Source organism: Pseudochaenichthys georgianus, chromosome 22 (assembly GCF_902827115.2).
Source record: "Pseudochaenichthys georgianus chromosome 22, fPseGeo1.2, whole genome shotgun sequence".
Lineage (NCBI taxonomy): Eukaryota > Metazoa > Chordata > Actinopteri > Perciformes > Channichthyidae > Pseudochaenichthys > Pseudochaenichthys georgianus.
Genome location: NC_047524.1, coordinates 6,022,871 through 6,045,316, shown reverse-complemented (window position 1 = coordinate 6,045,316; position 22,446 = coordinate 6,022,871). Strand labels below are relative to the sequence as shown.

Genomic DNA, 22,446 nt, shown 5'->3' with positions numbered 1-22,446 from the left:
ATCCTTGTTTACCACACTGAAATACCCTCACATATTTACGTCCAGCTGTCCAGCAGCTTCCCACCTTTGGCTCATAATGTTGAGTCATCGTTTTCTAAACTCAGTTTCAAATCGAGCCAACTTTCCGAGTCCCAATTTTTATGGAAAACGTTTACTTTTACAAATTGAATGTTTTCTCAAAGATGTGCAAATGTAAATATTTTCTTCCAGGCATGAACAATCCCGTGAGAATGTGAAATGTCCCCAAATATTTTTGGAAATGCAATGAAAATTTATTATTGAACTACTTTTTTTCACTCAAACTGTCATGTTTTTAATTAAAAGACTGGCTGCCACCAAAGCAAGCACTCTTTGAAGTAATAGTGACCTGAATGCTAAATGCTTTGGCTGCATGTGTCCACACTTCTGGATGGAAAGAAGTTTTAAGAGCTATCATAAAGTGCAACTTTTTAACACTGCACTCTGGGACACATTTGTCATGGAAATACGTCTGCTGATGTGGCTATTTTTATAGTCAGACTTTATAAACCATCTACCCTGCATGACTCAACAAACTCAATCTTTGCTTCTTCAAAAGTGAAAAAGTTTTCTGATCTCTGAATACTTTGTTGTTTATGTATCAAGGGTTCAGCCGCGGTTCAGCAAAGGTGAATATGAGAGTGAAACTTGCATCAACGAGTACGCCTGTGTGTGTCCTGGTGCCTTAATGGTAATCTAATATATAATTTAACAAAATAAAAATCGCTTTAATGTCAGGCCAACTGTTCATACTTCAGCCCAGTAGAGAGTTCTGCAGAGTTAACCTGTTAACAGTAAAACAAGTGGGACATTATGTTTTGATCCTGGAGAAAAACAAGGTTAGAAAAGGTTTTGGGATAACACCACACTTCTCTAACCTGCTGTGGGATCTCAGTTATTGCCTTTAATTGACACATCAAAGTAAACCAAGAAAATACGTTTCTGAAGGCTTGCTCTACAACACCGACCCCATTTTAACTTCTTTAAAGAAACTTAACCTTGTAATAGTCAGCTCTGCACTGAGGCCTGATGTCCTAGAAAGTTCTTCCTCCCCTGAGAGAGCGTACCTCCCTGGAGTGTGTGTGCTGCTGACAGCTTATATTCAAACCCTGGTGCTGCCTGATGGGCACTCACATCCAACCCGAGTGCTAACATATATTTTTAGTACCTGACTGCTCCCAGAGGAAAGTGAAGCCCTGATGCTGGCAGTGTAAAAGTGTGTCTGATTCTTCACCGATCCAGTCTTTACGAATACGGTGTTCACATTTGTATATAAAAGTACATCACAAGAGTTAGAGTGAGTAGTGATTTCCCTCTAAGGATGAGCAATATTTTAACATTTTCCGAAATGTTCCGGCAATGGCATCCTCTCTATCTCCCCCTTTTTAACTATATATCTCCAATAAACGCACTCTCTGTCAAAAAAATAAATAATAAAAATGAAATAAACCTTAACAAACACATATGTTGTAAGGTCTTCAGACTTTACCTACAATCATAAAAACTGTGTTGGTCAGAATAAAGTCTTTATTCATCAAGTTAGATGTAAAAATGTGCCGGATCTACACACTCTAAATTAGCCAAAATAATGGCAAAAATCACCAAATATAACAATTACAGATATATTCTTTCAATTGCCCAACTCTACATCCCTTCCTACCTTCATAGAGTAACTAAACTGTAAGAAAAGCCGCAATAATACAAAATAACATTCTCACATGAAGGTAGTCTTTAAGACTCTCAGTGATTCCCAACTGGAAAAAATCTGATAACGCTCCCACAGGCCCTGAAAACTGCAGTCATTAAACCGCTCTTAAAAAAAGAATAATCTAGATGCTTCAGTAATGAACAATTACAGGCCCATATCAAACCTGCCATTTCTAGGTAAAATCATTGAAAAAGTTTCTTTTTCAACAGTTGAGTAATTTCTTGCATTTAAATGACTGTTTCTATGTGTTCCAGTCAGGCTTTCGTCCAAACCACAGCACTGAGACTGCTCTTGTAAAGGTCTTTAATGACATCCACTTAAACACAGACAGTGGCAGAACTTCAGTGTTAGTATTATTAGATCTCAGTGCTGCGTTTGACCCTGTTGATCACAACATATACTAGACCGACTGGAGAACTGGGTGGGACTTTCGGAAACAGCTCTAAATTGGTTTGAATCCTACTTAAAGGACAGAAATAACTTTGTTTCTATGGGTAAATACACATCTGAGTTAACAAATATGACATGTGGGGTACCTCAAGGCTCCATCTTGGGGCCTCTTCTCTTTAACGTCTACATGCTACCACTGGCTCAGATAATGAAAAACAACAAAATAAGTTACCATAGCTTTGCAGATGACACACAAATGTATGTAACAATTTCACCAGGAGACTATGCTCCAATTCAAACACTGAGTAAGTGCATTGAACAAATCAATGACTGGATGTGTCAGAACTTTCTCCAATTAAACAAAGATAAAACTGAGGTAATGGTTTTTGGAGCCAAGGCAGAACGTATAAAAGTGAGCGCTGAGCTTCAGTCTGCAATGTTCAAAACAACAGATAAAGCTAGAAATCTAGGTGTAGTCATGGACTCTGACCTGAGTTTCAACAGTCACATTAAAACAGTTACTAAATCAGCCTACTATCACCTAAAGAATATATCTAGGATTAAAAGACTAATGTCACAGCAGGATTTGGAAAAACTTGTCCATGCTCTTATCTTCAGTAGACTGGACTACTGCAATGGTGTCTTTGCAGGTCTCACTAAAAAATCTATTAGGAAGCTGCAGCTGATTCAGAACGCCGCTGCTCGAGTCCTCACTGACACTAAGAAAGTGGATCACATCACTCCTGTTCTGAAGTCTTTACACTGGCTTCCTGTGTGTCAAATAATAGATTTCAAAATACTGCTGCTGGTTTATAAAGCACTGAATGTTTTAGGCCCAAAATACATGACTGACCTCCTGCTAAATTATGAACCATCCAGATCTCTCAGGTCTTCAGGGACTGGTCAGCTTTCTGTCCCCAGAGTCAGAACTAAACATGGAGAAGCAGCGTTCAGTTATTATGCTCCAAATATCTGGAACAAACTCCCAGAAACCTGCAGGTCCGCTGCAACTCTGACTACTTTTAAATCCAGGCTGAAGACTTTTCTTTTTGTCGCTGCTTTTAATTGAACTATTCACATCTTAAACTGCACTGTAACTTTTATCCATGTATTTTTTCTTTTTATGTTTATTTTATTAGCTTTTATTTTTAATGACTGATTTTAAATGCCATTTTCTTAATGTCTTTCGTTTTTTGTAAAGCACTTTGAATTGCCTTGTGTTGAAAAGTGCTATATAAATAAACTTGCCTTGCCTAAGTTGAAACAATGTTATTTAAACACTTTGGGCAAGACACTTCAAAAACCTCTTCTATAGCATTCATTTTATTGCCACTTTATGAATTAAAGCTTATGTATGTATAAACCAAACTCGGGAGAACGATTTCCCTTCTCACGATATGAGACTCGTCATTAAGTACCATTCTACATTTCAGCTTATTTTAAGTTGTGATTTTGAGCATCATCGTCAGATTCTAACCAACAATGAATCCTAATCACCGTCAGACCAGCGTCAATACAGACCCATCATCAACATGCAGCTGCAGTGATTTTCCACTCACTGACCTTGTTCTCAAACATCCGCCCAGTAAAAGCAGAGGTGATTAGTGTCGTCACTCCCATGTCTCTTGAGTCAGCACTCTGCCGTGTACGTCACTCTCCTCCTCCTCCTCCTCCTCCTCCTCCTCCTCCTTCTCCTCCTCCTCCTCCTCCCCTGTAGAAAGGAACATACAGGGGCTGAAATAATACTTTTAGAACCAATATTTGTACTCACCAACCAATAGGACGGTTACATTATTAATTCATGGTTAGGTCTTTGGGAGAGAGCCCCCACTAAAACAAATACAACTTTTGTTTCTGGCAGTGTTGACTGGCTACTTTCACTTTTTCATTTTGAGGCTTCAGCAGAACCCACATTGTTCAGCATGTGGATTTTTGGTGATTTAAAAAATACATGAAAGCTTGACCGTCCACTGACACACACACACACACACACACACACACACACACACACACACACACACACACACACACACACACACACACACACACACACACACACACACACACACACACACACACACGGGCTCTCTGTGTTTGTCTTGAGCTCTGAAGGCAGCACATTGGCCACTCATGCATATTGTTGGCAGCGTGAAATGGCCTGCAACAGGACATAAATAATTCTGTTGTGTTCATCATCTCACTGTTCAGCCTCTTGAACACATCTGCAGGTTTAGACATTGGCACAAACACTCCCCAGAAAACACACACCCTGTCTTTTGTGCACACTTAAACACACACACACACACACACACACATGCTCACACACACACATTTACACACACAGAAACTTATAAACACTTTCTATTTGAACATAGGAGACAGCTAACCACTCAGTGGTGCTGTGTGCCCTCTGTGTTGTAGGATTACCCTTCACACACACACACACACACACACACACACACACACACACACACACACACACACACACACACACACACACACACACACACACACACACACACACACACACACACACTCTCTCTCTCTCCACTCCGCCTTTAAAGCTTCAGACTGCATGACTACACGAGCTGAGGTCGGCATTACATTTAATACATTCAATTCCAAATGTCAATTTAAATTGCATCCAGTTTACTAACGACAGATCATGCCCAATTATTTCCCCGTGATATTTGCTCACAGTGGTGTCATTATTGAGCAGAGAGCTTTTCTGTTTTCAAATTACCAAAGAGATCTGTCACTAAGATTTGTTGAACAGAAAGTGACACTGACCCCAACAGTGATATGCGCCATGGCAGACAGAGGGCTTAGCGTTTCCACTCACACACACGTGTGTTTGTACACAAACGTCAGCCTCCATCAGCGTCACCAGTCGCGCTGACAGGCTGCTGATGGCTGACTGACAGCAGGACACAGTGTGGAGGACTCGGCAGCACAGAAACAGAAACATAGCTGTGATTGCATCTAACTGTCAGGCTAATGCTTTTCAAACTTTTGAAACCTTGAGACAAAACGGACTTCACACCACATATTTAAAAGAAAAATAGGTTGATTTGTGTCCGAGAAATGTTCGTTGTTCGTATATTGTTATGAACCGTCTGCCATATTTCAAAACATCAATTTGATACTCGTTTAAAGTGAATTATTAGCTGTGGTTGTTGAATATTCATGATAATAACGCAACATATTGAGTGTCAATTTGACTGCGATTTTCTAATTTTTCTAAAAGCGATTGCTCATGTCAACATAACTTCAAATATGTTTTATCACTGAATAAGATACATCTTTACAGTGGCTTTTAAGTATCATAGTCATGCATCAAACTGTTTCTGGTTTCAACTTCTCCAACATTAGAATTTATGTTTTCTCAGTTTTATTTATTATTGTGTAATTGTATTTGCAATTTTGTCTCTTGATTTTTACATTACATTGCATTTAGCTGACGCTTTTATCCAAAGCGACTTACAATAAGTGCGTTCGACCAACAAAATACAAACTTGAAAAAAACAGAATCATATAAGTACATCAGGCTTCAAAGAGCACAAACTTTTCAAGTGCTACTCAACTGGCTTTAGGTAAGCCAGCCCTTTATTAGTATATAAGTGCTTTGTTAATAGTTCTATCGCTCGAAGTGGAGTCGAAAGAGATGAGTTTTCAGTCTGCGCCGGAAGGTGTGTAAGCTATCTGCTGTCCTGATGTCAATGGGGAGCTCATTCCACCATTTTGGAGCCAGGATAGCAAACCCACGTGTTTTTGCTGATGGGAACTTGGGTCCCCCTCGCAGCGAGGGTGCAACGAGTCGTTTGGCTGATGCAGAGCGGAGTGCACGTGCTGGGGTGTACGGTTTAACCATGTCCTGGATGTAGGAAGGGCCAGATCCATTCACAGCATGGTACGCAAGTACCATTGTCTTGAAGTGGATTCTAGCAGTTACCGGAAGCCAGTGAAGGGAGCGGAGGAGCGGCGTGGTGTGGGAAAATGTAGGAAGGTTGAAGACCAGGCGAGCCGCTGCATTCTGGATGAGCTGCAGAGGTCGGATGGCACATGCAGGTAGACCAGCCAGGAGGGAGTTGCAGTAGTTTCGGCGTGAGCTGACGAGAGCCTGCACCAGAACATGACACCCCAGACTCGGGGAAATGCAAGTTGCAGCTTGTATCCTTCCCTTCTTTTACCCACTCTCTGTCTCTCTGTATGTAAACATCAATATCTCTATGGACACCCTGCTGTTTTCTCAGTGTACATACACAGAGATGCATAATCATTCAAACACACACTCACACCTGCCCTCAGCTTGCTCCTTGTTATATTGACTGACAGCAGGAGACACCGGAGAAAGAGAGAAGGATAGAGATGCACATTTAAACCCTGCATCCTGCCTGTCCTTAGGGGCTTCCCCGGGCACTCAGCAGGGGCTCAGCCAGAATCTCTTCTCTCCTCCTCTGTCTCTTTCTCTCTGTGTATCCCCCCCTTCACTCCATCTATATTTGAACCTTTGTTGCTGCATCACCGCCTGTCCATTTACCTCCCTGGTTATTCCGTTTCTTTCTTCCCACCTTCTGCCTTTTTTCTTATTCCTTCCACATTTCCAACCCCTCTCTCCACCTCTTGCTCCCTCTCCCCTTTTTTCTCCCCTTCTTTAACACTCTCTCTTTGTATCTGACCTCTTTGTCAGGTTATCGGCGAGGAGCCAACGAGAGATACAAGTTAAAGATAGAGAGAACGCCTCGTGGCTCAACCTTCCCTCTGATAGGTCCGCCGGTATCTGAAAGCCCGCTCTGCGTCTGATTAATAATAAAGGAGTCAGATCAGTCGGTTTGACTTCGCTCCTCCTCTCTCTGCTCCTCCTCCTCCTCCTCCTCTTCCTCACCTGTAATGAGCAGGGAGGAGAGCAAAGGAAACGTGAACCGTGCTGCCCTCCTGGGGGGTCCCGAGAGACAAAGGCAAAGTATTTTCTTCCCATCAGCCTCCTGTCCAATCCCTACATACACGCCTCATACTTGTAAGAGCTCTTGCTGTGGAAATGGCTTTCGGCAGGTTTGATTTTCGCCTTTTGAACGACTCGCTTGTGTTTGAAGGGAAGCATTGTCTTTGGATTCCTCCTGCTCCAAGCTGCAGGATTGTGGGAAATATAAAATGACTTGTGGGAAAAACCTTTATTTGTTCAGTTCATTGTTTGATGGCTTTACCTGTTCAGAATGAAAGGTGCAGAGGCTCGGATTACTTGTGTTTTTAGAGGAAATCTGCTCCTTTATTCACCAATCAATTTCCTAATCCTTATTCAGGGGGTCCGCGGGGTCTTACAAATTATTAAAAGTTGATAAATCAATTTAGCGAAAATAAAGGCTATTAAAAAGTCTTAAAGTGCATTTTCCAAGGTATTACATTTTGTAGCTTGTTTTCAATAAGTATATAAATTGTCCAAAGAGGTTGTATTCTACAGTCTGCCTGAATGTAATCATGGCGTAGGTGTGTAGTGTGATTCTGTGTAGTTTATTGATGGCATCCCGTTGGATCTGACGTCATCTGAACAGGACGTCGCACGCTCACTGCTTGATAGCGCACAGGTCCGTTTACGCCGGTTGTTAAGCAGCATCGTTATGGGGAAATGCAAGTCTGCATCCAAATGGTTGGAAGATAAGGAGGAAGGACAATCAATACTGTATATAGTCAATGTGAGGTAAAGTGTGTCGCCAAGGTAACCGGTTAGAACTCCAAGTGTCGATGAGGTCTTAAAATGTAAGAAAAGGGTCTTAAAAAAGGTCTTACATGTGACTTCAGGATTCCTGCATAGACCCTGTTATTTCCCTCTGTTGGTTTTGTTCCTCTTTAACTGCAGCTTTTGATTTTATCCCCGAGTTTCTGTCTCCTCTGCCACTTCTCTCACTAGATGACATCTCAGGCAGGCATTACATTATTAGTACATCTCACTTTTATTAAGTCAGTCTTGAAACGCTTCCTACGGGTACATGTTATTGCACCTTCAGAAACATATTGAAAATGATGTTTAAGTGCAAAATTGTTGCAAAAGTCTCTTAAAAAAAGTGTCATTTTTAAACCAAAAGACGTGCCGTTTCAATTAGCTGTCGCCTGGCTTCTTATCAAGTTTTAAGATGTGAAACGATTACTGTTGATTGCAAATGTAATTTCTGCTGCTAATTAATCTCTGTGAATTGATATTGAGAGCACTGAGGTTGTGAGAAAAAGAAAGCAACTTGTGCAATCTCACACTGCAGCAACATATATCCTGCTGTTGTTGTGAAGATACCTTATTATCTGTGTGAACACGCCGTATTCAATTTGTCTCCTCTGCCAAAAGAAAATCAAGTCCCCCTTCGCAGCTCCTTTTGTGCTAGGCGTACAGACACAAAGCTCAGATGTTATGAAGACATTTGTATTCAGCGGCATGTTCAGCCCTGCTTCTGTTTGGGGCGGTTTAGACTGCCTGAAAGTGTCCCACCACCCATAGTGCTGCAGGGTGGAGTGGCGACAAGTGCAGGGCAGAGAGGGAGCCGTGTGTGCTTCAGTAGACAAACTTATCAGCTATATAGTGAAAACAAAATGGCGTTTGGCTGGTTTAATATCCCTCCCCAGAGTGAAAGCCAGCGGCAGGCAGACAGCTGGATTAGTATTCAGATGGCTGTGGACGGTCTGTTGGTGTTTGCCCCGTGGCTGTTGTCTCGCTGTCAGGTGAGCCAATGACACGTCAGAGCTCACCTCTCCGGCCTCAGCGGCTCCTGGCTGTAATGCGCTATGTCGCCAGCTCTCTCTACAGTCTGCCAGGGAAACAAACAGCTCCCATACATTTTTTAAACCACATTTTTTTGATAGAATATAATGTTGAAACCCTCTTTAATGGTCACACACACATACACACACACACACACACACACACACACACACACACACACACACACACACACAGTGACATTACCTCTGCATTTAACCCATCCTAGTGCTACAGTAGGAGCAGTGGGGTGTCCGGTGCCTTGCTCAAGGGCACCACGGCAGGCTGAGGAGGTGAACTGTGACCTCCCCAAGTAGCAGTCCACACTCCATATGTTAGGTCTGTTCGGGGACTTGAACCGGCGACCCTACAGCTACCAGTCCAAGCCCCTACTGACTGAGTGAAACCAGAGCCCAGTCTGCTGTGATTGGTTGGCTGGCAGGCTCTGTTCTAATTGGTCAACCGCTTGGAGATGTCCCGCCTCTTAGCCTATCAAGTACAATGTGTTGGAGTGCTGGCCAATAGAAGCATGATTGTTACATAGTGATGTCATTATGTTACAGAAATAAATAAAGGAGTCCAATGGAGGTGGGGGGGGGGGGGTGTGTGGGAGAGAAACTCCCTCTGGGGGGACCTTTGGGATGTTAGCTGCTGCAGACCATTTACAAACCTATACAACACAGGAAAGAGAAAACCTCCAAAAAGCCTAATAGGGTCGCTTTAAAGGCTTCATGTTCAGACATAGGGGTTGCATCCTGGCTAAAGTAGCCTCTAGTCCTTGCTTTCCAAAGTATACCACTAGAGCAGGTCAAACAGATTTGGTAGTAGACGCTTCCGCCGTCATGGCACTCAGGACGTCATTGCTTCAATCGACCACTAAACACTAAACGTCCAAGATGGCACCTTTTGTTCTTTTAATGTGACAATGGCGTTTCAAACTAGGTGTTGAAGTGCAATTGTTGCGGGGGGGCTCTGGTGAAGCAGCATCTGCCCGTGGATGCCGATTAATTTTCCCCGTGGGAGTGGGAGCTTTAGGTGAGGGGGGGTGAGAACTGTAGCCTGACTAACTTGGTCTGCTTCCCTTGTGGAGGTTGAGATCAAATGAAGCGCACTGTTCTGTCTGTCTGTCTTATCCTCTTGTCCGTCTCCCCATTTGAATTTCTCCAAGTTTCTCTTTCCGTCTTCTCTCCCGCCCGATAAGTAGATTGACGACAGATGACTTGAGAGAGCTCAAAACTAATTTGAGTGCGACTCAGTCTGCATTGCAAGTCCACGCACAGGCGGGGATTTGTAAGAGCAGAATTAGATTTGAGCGTGAGGGAGGAGAGCTTCTTGAGCGTAGCGACGAGCGTGAGCGTGCATGAGGAACTGTGTAACTGCATTTGAGCCAGCAACAGGGATTCGTACGCTCGAAATGATTAAAGCTGCTCGCGCTCACTTTTGGCAGCCTGATTACCCTGAGCGCACACTCTAACCAGGAGCAGTCGCCACTTCAATTACTTTCGAAATAAAAGCTTAAATAGGGAGTATTACCATCAGGTGGTGACAGGGAGCTGTATCTTTTTGCAGCTGTGTTTTGGACGGTAGAGCAGGTTGTCCACGGGTCAAGATCTCCTTTAGCAAGAACCACCACCCCCCCCACAAAAGTGCAAACCGGCAACTTGCATGGCAGCTCCTGTGTAAGAATTAGTCTGAAAAGGTGAATCACATTGTGAAGCACTTCGTCCCGTAAGGTAGGAAAGGTTAAGGTTCCGAATGCAGTCCATTTATCATTCACCCATAAACGCTCAAAATGCGTCGACACTGAAATCACGTTGAATATATTGGCTGATGGTCCAGCCATTATGGAAGAGTAATTCTGGTTCTGATTGCTTACAAGCTATGTTTCAAATCCGGCATGCAGCTTTGTTTAAACTTCTATTTCTTGAAATGTTTGAAACTATGAGGTTCTGAAACTGATTTTTTTGTATACAACCATGATAAGAAAAATATTGATAACGGTCTTTTTAGCATTTCTGCTCATAAGGCTGTCTTATCGATATACTTCCCTCTCTGTATCTACATATTTTTCTGTCCTTTAGAGGCAGAATCTCTCATCTGTATTTCATCATTACTGCATTTCCCTCTCCCCTCCTCCTGTCCTCTGTCCGTCTTTCCATTCTTCCCCCCCGTCGTGCAAAGGGATGCCTTTGATGCGCCGCCGATATCTGTTCACGCGGGTCATTCATTAGCACTGTGCCGCTCTTTAAGCAGCGAGCAGGAAGCGAGATCAATAAAACAGCTGAACGGATGGATCTCTTAAGAGTCCTCCTCAGCCTGGAGAGATAAGGGATTGTTTTTGAATGGATGGCACTTTAAACAGTCACACAGGGGAGGGCGGTGGATGTAGGAAGATCTGAACGCATCACAGCCAGTATTTAAATGGGGAAAGGCATTTACATTGAAAAGGTGGTCGAAGTTTGAAGAGAAATCTGTGAGCTGTCGCTAGAAGACCGTGTTTCTGGAGAAGTTATGCTTTAACTTCTAATTAAATCCACTTTTAACCCTTGAATGAGAATTCACATACATTATTCCTGTGAGCTTAAACAAAAGACAAAACTGAAAATCCTACGTAAACATGGCTTTATTCTCCCTTGTTGTATTTCCTTTGTGCTTGTTAACAGCCGTGTTGAGTTCAATGCCTCTCCAGTAAGCAACAGCTGTTTCTGCACAGCGGTACACATGCGGGGTGTTTATTTTATGCCAAACCCGAAATGGAGCCCAATTAAAATCATTTACATTATTAACATGTTCTTCTATCACATTCAGTACTCGACTGCATGGTGCTGTGAGGAACGTACATAGAGTGTTAATTGTATGAATAGTAGATTTGATGCTTATCATTACTGCTGCTGAGGTTAATCTTACATCAGCATTGACATCTGACTGTAAACTGTTTTTGTAGTTACTATGGGATGCATTTTTCGAATTAGCTTTGTTTGTCTGGCTGCTTGTTCATTTGTCATTATCTCTATCAATACCGCTATCTGATTACTGGATTATAAAGATAACTGGCCTGACTCATGAACTTTTACGAGTATAATGGGGCAAGGTATACACATTCTTAGCTTCACCTAATATTCGCTTTAATGTATTTGTTGCCGCATTTACGTGGTTTCAGATGTAGGAATCATCGGTTCCTAATTGGGATCAAAGATGTTAATACACATTTCAGGGCTCAGCGGATCTGTGCTCTTTCCACATTTGTACAACGATTTAACTCTTACACGCTAAGATCGGAAGAACGACTTTAATCTGCACAAATGGGACCATTTGAGGAGCACTTGAATGCACCATCGACTTTAGCGAATGTTTGTGCTTCATTGTGATCTAGGCAAGGCAAGGCAAGTTTATTTATATAGCACTTTTCAACACAAGGCAATTCAAAGTGCTTTACAAAAAAAATGAAAGACATTAAGCATTAAAAAAGAAAAGCTAATAAAATAAACATTAAGGAAAAATACATGGATAAAAGTTACAGTGCAGTCTAAAATATGAATAGTTCAATTAAACATTACAAGAAAAAGTACATGGATAAAAGTTACAGTGCAGTTTAAGATATGAATAATTCAATTAAAAGCAGCGACAAAATGAAAAGTCTAATCTAAATCTAAACTGCCATTCTAGATTGTATTGAATAATATACAGTAAAATGTAGCTCTGTGTACCCTAAACTAATAATAACATCATATTTTCAGGAATACGTTAAATAGTATTCCTGAAAATATTAAAGCAGAAGTAAATCCTACTGCTCACTTTTGCTTTTCGGAAAGACTTTGTGTTCACATATCAACATGTAGCCATCCTCAAGGACATATACCACCTAAAAGTGTTTTATCGTCACATTGCTGATACTATGTTAACAGCAGCGTGTTGCTACAGTAACACTAACCTGAGCTGAAATAAAGGAAGTCTGAGCCACAGAATCACAGGAAATCAGCTCAAGGTGCCAGTCAAGGAGCAAAGTTACGAAAGTCTGTTATGATGACACACACACACACACACACACACACACACACACACACACACACACACACACACACACACACACACACACACACACTCACTCACTGCTAAGAACGCCACCACCTCTTCAACACATTCTGTATCACCTCTACTTTCATCACCTCAAGGTGTATATTCTAAAGTGCAAAGTGCATTTGTTATGTAATGTAACATCCGCAGAATAATGACGGCAATGTTCAATTAGTTGTCTTGCCATTCAGAGCAGACCGGCTCTGGTTTCAGACAGCGGGTGAAAAGAGGTGCTGCAGCACAGACGGAACATTAAAGCATGGAGACATGTCACTGTCGAGGCACGACATACAAATATGGACCTGAAAATGACCATAATGGGGCCTTTTTAAGTTCTCAGGCAGAAACAATAAAAAAAAAATCATTTTCAGCCAAAGGTTATAGATTTTTTTTTAAAGTAAGTTGAAGTATGTACATGTAAGGGAATAGAGGTGTCTGGTTTAACACTCACCTGATCCTCTGGGCAGTCTTGTTGAAAGTGCATAATGTAGTCCGCCTCTTCACAGCTGCGTCCGTCTGGCTTTTTTCTTTTTGCACCTTGTTCCTTGTGAACCAGTGATAAGATCCCTCTTATTATTAATCCTATGGCTTGTTTTAAAGTACAGAATGCTGGATCTTTAACATTTTGTTTTCAGTTGCAGGAGAAACTAGACTGTTTTACTTGTAGGAGGAATTTTAGTTTATAATTGTCTCGTTATATCAAGCTGTTGGAAGTACAGTTGCAAGAAAAAATGAACCCTTTGGAATGACCTGGATTTCTGCATAAGCTGGTCATAAAATGTGTTCTGATCTTCATCTAAGTCACAACAACAGACACACAGTCTGCTTAAACTAATACCACACAAACAATTATATGTTTTTATCGAACACACCATGTAAACATTCACAGTGCAGGGTGGAAGAAGTATGTGAACCCCTATGCTAAAGACTTCTTCAAGAGCTACTTGGAGTCAGGAGTCAGCCAACCTGGAGTCCAATCAATGAGATGAGATTGGAGGTGTTGGTTAAAGCTGCCCTGCCCTATACAAAATACACACCCGTTTTGAATTTGCTATTCTTAAAAAGCATTGCCAGATGTGAATCATGCCTCGCACAGAAGAGCTCTCAGAAGACCTACCATTAAGAATGGTTGACTTGCATAAAGCTGGAAAGGGTTACAAAAGTATCTCTGAAGCCTTGATGTTCATCAGTCCACGGTAAGACAAGTTGTCTATACATGGAGAAAGTTCAGCACTGTTGCTACTCTCCCTAGGAGTGGCCGTCCTGTAAAGAGGACTGCAAGAGCACAGCGCAGAATGCTCAATGAGGTGAAGAAGAATCCTAGAGTGTCAGCTGGAGACTTAAAGAAATCTCTGGCACATGCCAACATCTCTGTTGACGAATCTACGATACGTAAAACACTGAACAAGTATGGAGTTCATGGGAGGACACCACGGAGGAAGCCACTGCTGTCCAGAAAAAACATTGCTGCACGTTTGAAGTTTGCAAAAGAGCACCTGGATGGACAGCACAGGACTTCAAATGCTCCACGTTCTCCCAGTTTTCCCTCCTCTCTTCTCTCTTCATCAGTGTGTTTTCTCTTTGTGATGGTCTCTTCCTCCCTTCTGTCCACAGCTGCTTCCTGTCGCTGCTCCTCGTGGCCGCTGTGGTTTGGAAGATCAAACAGAGCTGCTGGGCGTCACGGCGACGAGAGGTAAGTCAGACTCAACCTACGTAAAAATAAATATTGATTTTGGATACTCTAGGTCAGGGTGTCAAACTCAAGGCCCGGGGGCCAAATCCTGCCCGTGACTTCATTTTATGTGACCCCACAAGAGCTTGCAAAGAATATAATGTTTGTAATACGGTTACATGCCGATTTACAGAAGCACGTTGCCCATAAACTGTCCCACAATGCATCTCAAATGTGACTTTTTTTACTTCAAAATATGTATAGTTGTTTTTTGTTTTTCTTGCTTGTTTTTCTCCAGAATTTGGCTTTTCTTTTTTAATCATTTTGTGACATTGACACTGAAGAGACTTGCAATTATTGGCTCTAGACTTCTGCTTTCAGACGTAGTTAATTATGAAGTTATTACCCTATCCAATAATCATCCAATGCAGGGGCAATAATGTAATATAAATACATTATTTTATATACGTTTAATATTTATATATGTATTTTTATATAGTCTTATATATAAAACTGGCCCTTGAGTGCAACCATGATGTTAATGTGGCCCGAGATGAAATTGAGTTTGACACCCTGAGGTAAATGGACAACCACAGTTGGTGTTCAGATGTGTTGAAGCTTGACGTTTTTAGTCAATGTCGCTTAAAGAATAATTGGCACAGGTTTCACTCCTGGCAGTATAAAAATACTCCAGAACTCAGAGGGCCCTGCATCACATCACACAACTTCACAACATGTATTCCTGCAATAATGTTACAATAGTAGTTACTAAGACAGTGATAGAAGCGTAATCACTGCGATGACTTTAGCTTGAACTGAATTGGAAACCCATGAACTTTAATAACCAAGGCACATTTTCAGAAAACTGTTTCAGTTCGCTTTTTTCTTAGAGACCCCTTTTGTCGTGACGCTGCAAGATGCATTGTCACTTCGTCTTCTTCTGAATGTGTTTCATGCATTACATGGATGCAGAAAGTGTGATTTCATTTCACACATCTCTATGTTCTGAATTAAAGTGAATATGTGTATTCCACAGAGGTGCTTGTTATTATAAATCATCCCCTGCTGAATGCGTCTCCACTCCAGTGCTGAAAATAAATTGACACTTTAAAAATGTTGTGCCATTCAAAATGTCATTTGTTAAATTCAAAACCATCGAAAAATGATATTACATTAGTGGTCTACCTTCTGTATTTAAAAAAGCTCTTGATGTTATGAGTTGTAAATGGCCCAAAAAACAGTGCTAAAATATTCAGATGTAGTCTCTTTATCTGAACAGAGATAGCTGTTCCCTATCTATGCTAAGCTAGGCTGTTAAATGTCGGATTTTCCAAAATGCTTGACTATTATCTTTTTATTTATGCGATGAAATAGTCTGGTTAGGCTGGGTCAATTTCTGTAACTGTGAAGAAAGAATAGTACATTTAGATTTCTGGGTCCGATTGATAAATAGTTAATTGCATCAATTGCTTTTTGTACGTCACACAATTAACTCCAATTGAACGAGAGATGAGTCAATGTTTTAATTTCTGGAGCAAAGACCCAATGCATTGTGGGAACAGAGCATAAACCTTTAATGTATTCACTTTAGTCCTTTTTTTCCTTTATTTGAAGTGCAGCCATTTTCTGACAGACGGGTACTGAGGGACTCGCTCTGATGTTTTTCAGAGAAGAAAGACAACAAATCTTAAATGACATAAACTGCAGTCCATTCATCATAGAACAGCATACATCCTGAGCAGGATGCAGGCGCACCTGAAATTATTGTCTGTTTTAATGAAATTGTTAAGATTTAGTTAATTGGCTTGCCAAACCATTTAGCAGAATTGTCCTTTAATGCACTCGTTTTAAAAAGAAAATATGTACTTTTTTAGACATTGCAACCTTTCAATAAATGCAGAGGAAGAGCAATTTAATTCAAAACCTTAGGATGTGTTTATGGATAAAAAACTCTATTAGATGACAGCATTTCCTTTTGAGCTGTTGCTCAGCACAAGGTGTCTTTCAAACCGCATGGAGTAAACTGAAAACAAGTTAGAAAAAGGACTGAAGACAAGAGGCCAAACTGTGGGGAGAACTGCGGGGGTGCACAAAAGATTCAAAAGGACAAAAGTAAATTGAGGAAAAGTCTTACATCAAGTTGTCTGTATCATAAGAAACAACAGGAAACTAGCTTGTGAGATGTTTGGATGCACTGGAGGATTTAAGCTGTGGTGTTTACCTACTTTTTAAAGGCACACACATTCAAATTGCTGACGGACAGGAAGCAGGCGTCCTGACAAAGCTCCCGTGTGATTGGTGTATTCCTCCTATGGTGACAGCAGCCACAACAGATTTGCTCAGTTTATGATTGTATGTCTGTCATTGTCTCGATGGCATTTCACTTTGTAAAGAAAGTAGGACAAGCTATCATTATATTGATGTTAAGCTGGTGGACACATCTTGTCTGTATAATATTGTTTGCAACATTTGAATTAAACAAATGGATAACAACTATTACACAGTGCAGAAAGAGACATGCAAGCTTATCTGAAGTGTCCAGCTAAATAATATACATTACACAGTGCTATAGTATAGTGAAAAAAATATAGTAATATTACCTCAGGCTCAATTAAAAACACAGCAAAATAAGTTTTGAAAAGGCATTCATAATTGACACTTTGATCTGATTATAACTAGGCTAGCATGTTGCAGCTGGTCTGCTCATTTAAATGATGTAGAAGCAGATATTGTGAGTGCAGTTTTACATCTAGAATAGACTCTCCCTAAAATTACAAAATACATTTTCCTAGTTAGTTTCTGGAGGGGTTTGAACCACCTTTTGCATAAGTGCCTGAAAGGTTGTGTGCATGTGGGAGTGTGTGTGTGACTCTGTTTCTGAGGGCATCCTAGCTGTTGTTGTGTTTGATTTGACATTTTGGTTTGTGCTTTTCACACTCGGCGCGCCAGATGAAGTGGCTTTCGGCTGCACCCATCGCCCAAAAATGCCATCATCACTCTCACCTCTGAATTCCTCTTAACATCCCTCTGCCCCTTCTCCACCCCTCTGCCCCTTCTCCACCCTCTCTCCATTAAAACACCACTGTCCAGCTCTCTACAGCATAGCCTTTAAACTAGTGCTGTCAAAATTATCGCGTTAACGGCGGTAATACATTTTTTGAATTAATTGCGTTAAAATATTTAACGCATTTACCGCATGTGCAGAATGGCCCGCCCCATACATCCCACCAGTGGCAGCGCCAGGGTATGGCTGGGGTAGGCTACACCCATACCAAGAAATGGCTTGGAAAATGATGTTAAAGTAAGCAAAATAAAGTCCGCCAACTCGCGCCGAGAATTGCACAGACGGCAGTTAGTAAGATTGATTTCAGTAACCACTTGCCTGGAAATACCGAAGACCAGAAACGGTTTTGAAAACGTTTGTCACGTAGTGATCGTCTTCTCAATAGAACATCTTTGACAATGTCTTCTGGCCAATCAGAATCAAGATAACGGTGTGGTGTTGTTGCAGGAAGTCCCGACGGAGAATACTTTTGCTGTAGTACAGGGGTGCACATAACGGGTACGGGTTATGTGCATAATCTGAAATGCGTACCGTCACTTGTGTCACTTTTCCAGAAGGCGGTTAGATCACCGGACGACAGAGTCGGTCTCCGTGTGCACAGACTATGGGCTCAGAACAGTCTCATAATACACACATGCACACAAAAGGATTCACACATGTATTTCCGGATCCACACTTGTGTTTTTCAATGCACACACAAATGTGTTCCGTTTCATATACATGTAAATACAATCCAAATACAGAAAAAAGTTTTACATATGTATTTTTTATCCACACATTTGTTTTCCGTTTAAAACCTCTGCACCTGCAAACACAAACCGCTTCCTGTGCATGGATCGCTGTGCATTCGTGTGTGGGTTTTTTGAGACTCCCCTGACGGTCAGCCGATTCGTACTTGTAATTTTTACTATTTTAGCCAATCAGATGTCTCCTCAATTCTAAGCCAATCACATGAGCGCGCCCCCACGAGGGTAGATTTATTGCGTTCATGACGTAGCGTTTCATGTACGCATTCTGCGCAGTTCGGAGCTGACGGGTCCATGGAGCCTGCCTGCAGGCGCTAATCTCAGGACGCCTCCACTCTCAGTACGTTGCCACTTTCCGAACAGGAAATGCACGCAAATACAAGCCTTTATATTATTAAGGTACAGCGCCACTTTCCGAACCATTGATGAATGCTTGTGTACACAAAAACGGCAGGCAAAACCGTTTTAAATGTGTGTTTCCTGTATGGCGAATACAGCTGCTTTATTTATGTCTGTATGAAGTTGTTGTGAGTGTGGAGGGAGCAGCTACAGGTTAGCTTAGCCTAATCGATCAGTGCACTACGAAGCCAGTGCTAGACAGTGAACTGTCAACGGGGGGAGCCCCGCCGGTCATTATCGGCCGATATTCACTCTTAATAGTTTGATCGGTGCTCTCTATAAAGGCCGATCAGGAGAGCTGGATCTGATCGATATGGACATAACCGCGAGTGAAGTGTAACCGGACGTGAGAGAGAGATCAGATCAGCTGCTGAGTCTGACGGAGACAAGCAGCTCTGCTTGATCACCTGAAGCTCCGCCCTCTGTTTAGCGAGCTGACCGGACTGCGCAAAATGCGTATATGAAGCGCTACGTCATGAACGCAAGAAATCATACCCTCGTGGGGGCGCGCTCATGTGATTGGCTTAGAATGAAGGAGACATGTGTGAACGTTGTGATCAGCTGTTTTAGCGCAGTTCTCCAGTGAAGGAGAACTGCGCTAAAACAGCTGATCACAACGTTCACACTCTGTGGTCACGAAGTACTCCACTAGCCGCCCCCCCGTCGACTTTCCTGAAGTACTCCCCCGTTGATAGAAATCAACACGTAATGAATTAAGACCCCACCGTTTGATGATTGATAGGTGTGTGGGCTGTCTTTCATTTTGACACACAGAAATGTTTTATAATAAACATACATACTGTATGTACTGTATATACGCCTTCTTTCATTTATCTTTCCATTCCCACAACAATATACATACATAAACGGCATATTTTGGACATAGTTCGAATGGTGATTATTAATCATGATTAATGAATTTTTAAGCTGTGATTAATCTGATTAAAATGTGTAATCGTTTGACAGCCCTAATTTAAACATATTACCACTTGACCTTTTGTTAAGAGGATGGGGGGCTACACAAAATGATGGGGCCAATGTTAAACTCCTTAAATTCACTCAAAGGATTAGGGAAATAATGACCTACATTGATTTAAGTAGATGTACAAGTAGTGGACATAATATTATTGTATGCCTTTAATGTGAGATGTTTAAACGTTGTATTTGTAATCTAAATCAGCTTCAAAGTAACTCGTGCTGTCAATACATGTAGTGGAGTAAAAAGTCCAATTTAGTGGTGTGTAGAAAAAGGGAATATTCAGTACTCGAATAAAGTACCTCATTCATTAAAAGTGCACATAAGCACAGATCTTAAATGACATTACATTACATTGCATTTAGCTGACGCTTTTATCCAAAGCGACTTACAATAAGTGCATTCGACCAACAAAATACAAACTTGAAGAAAACAGAATCATATAAGTACATCAGGTTTCATAGAGCAAAAACATTTCAAGTGCTACTCAACTGGCTTTAGGTAAGCCAGCCCTTTATTAGTATATAAGTGCTTTGTTAATAGTTCTATCGCTCGAAGTGGAGTCGAAAGAGATGAGTTTTCAGTCTGCGCCGGAAGGTGTGTAAGCTATCTGCTGTCCTGATGTCAATGGGGAGCTCATTCCACCATTTTGGAGCCAGGATAGCAAACCCACGTGTTTTTGCTGATGGGAACTTGGGTCCCCCTCACAGCGAGGGTGCAGCGAGCCGTCTTCTTGATGCAGAGCGGAGTGCACGTGCTGGGGTGTACGGTATAACCATGTCCTGGATGTAGGAAGGGCCAGATCCATTCGCAGCATGGTACGCAAGTACTATTGTCTTGAAGTGGATTCTAGCAGTTACCGGAAGCCAATGAAGGGAGCGGAGGAGCTGCGTGGTGTGGGAGAATTTAGGAAGGTTGAAGACCAGACGAGCCGCTGCATTCTGGATGAGCTGCAGAGGTCGGATGGCACATGCAGGTAGACCAGCCAGGAGGGAGTTGCAGTAGTCTAAATATATATACTTGTCTACTAATGGATATTAAAGAATCTAAAGTATACTTTTCTAGTATTCTGGCAAATCCTAAGCGTGGAAATATGGAAATAGAGTTTTTAGTATTCACGATTTGACCTTTTTAAAGTCTGAAGATTGCACATCACACACACAATGGCATATTCAGACATTTATAGTGTTTTCTGATGAAAGCAGCAGGCTTTTTAATGAATATGTTGCACCCTTTCGTATTTGAAGCTCTGCAACACTGAGGTAAAGATCAGTTGCATAGGAAGTATTCAAACCTGCCAATTCATCCATAACAGGAACATTTAAGTACCTGCAGTGCAAACAGCAGGTGGAACACATAATGACCCACCCTTTCTCGTAAGATTTGTATTTGTTTCTTAGTGGAGGCTGCCCTTAAATTCATTGTGAGTGAGACCCCGGCGGCGATGATGCTCCTCAGGACGTCTTTGTACTTTATAGTGGTAGTCGTGGTTATTTAGCTTTTCTGGGAGTCAACATTATTTCTGTCATTATTCAGTTCTCTGAAGAAACTAGTAGCTATGTCCTGTACTGTTCTCAAATAATATGATTACCGAGTCTTTTTTAAATAATAAAAAAGGACAGTGATTTAGATCTGTTTTGAGATTGGGTCAGAAACTCCATCTGGAGGGAACCCAGGGATTCATCATTTACATTTTGATCGCGATTATGGCTTGCAACGATTACGAAAACAACGTAATCGGAATAAAACGATTATGTTTTTATTATTATTATTACTTTTTTTTCCATTTTTTTTTTTTTTTGGTTTTTCAGTTGAGTTATACTTTAAGTTCAGAGTAATCAACTGTTAAAAACATACTGTTCAAATCGAAATTTCAATTATTGACCCAAATAATGGAGATTATGATTGTTGCCATAATCGAGCAGCCCTAATTTACATGCACAAAAACCTGTAACACACTACAGGAAAAAGGAAAACCCAGAAAAAGCATAAAAGAGCCTCTTTATGCACAGAATAAAACACCAACCAAACAATGTTTTAAAATCTTGATTTGCGCCAGTGACACTGTGAAATAACCTCATTTCTAGTTTCAGTTTTTAACTGTAATCACCCTGTTCTACTCATGCAGAGAGGCACACAGTTTCTCACAGCAGACATACCTTCATGCCTGCACACATGTACTGAATAAATACATCGTGACACATAATTTTCGGCAAACGGAAAGCTAATCATGTTCTTGCATGAAGCCGACTTTGGTTTCTGACACAGGGGCTGTTCTGTTCTTTCACTGCTGTCCCTCCAGGCTCCCAGCCCACATTCCCCAGCTTCCTGCTTGTTACTCTGCACTTGCATCAGCCGCACGGTGACACATATTTGGAAGTAATTGTGCCCACATTCACCTCACTTAGGCCCGGTGCAGTGAGAAATGGTGGCCATTTAATTTGATGTAATCATTACAGGGTCACAGGGATTTAAAGCAGTGGCCGTGATCCTTAGACTTCTCACTCCGGGGTGCATGTCACCTGACTGTAAGGACGTTAAGCTTATTGTGCTGTCAATAACAGCGCTAGGTTAAGCCCTGACATGTACATGTATATGTCCCTGTGAGCTCTTCTTAAGAAAGACAGTAGAAACACTAGCTAAAACTACACTTTTTG

At 41.5% G+C, this 22,446-nt stretch overlaps 1 protein-coding gene across 2 annotated transcripts in view; it reads left to right on the top strand.

The window, feature by feature from the left end:
• Positions 1-22,446, top strand: part of atrn (attractin) — a 153,948-nt gene that overhangs the window by 79,687 nt on the left and 51,815 nt on the right. For both annotated transcript variants that reach the window (XM_034111168.2, XM_034111169.2), the window contains exon 26: positions 14,547-14,625. In XM_034111168.2, coding sequence (XP_033967059.1) covers positions 14,547-14,625 — 79 coding nt within the window. The remainder of the gene's footprint in view (positions 1-14,546; positions 14,626-22,446) is intronic.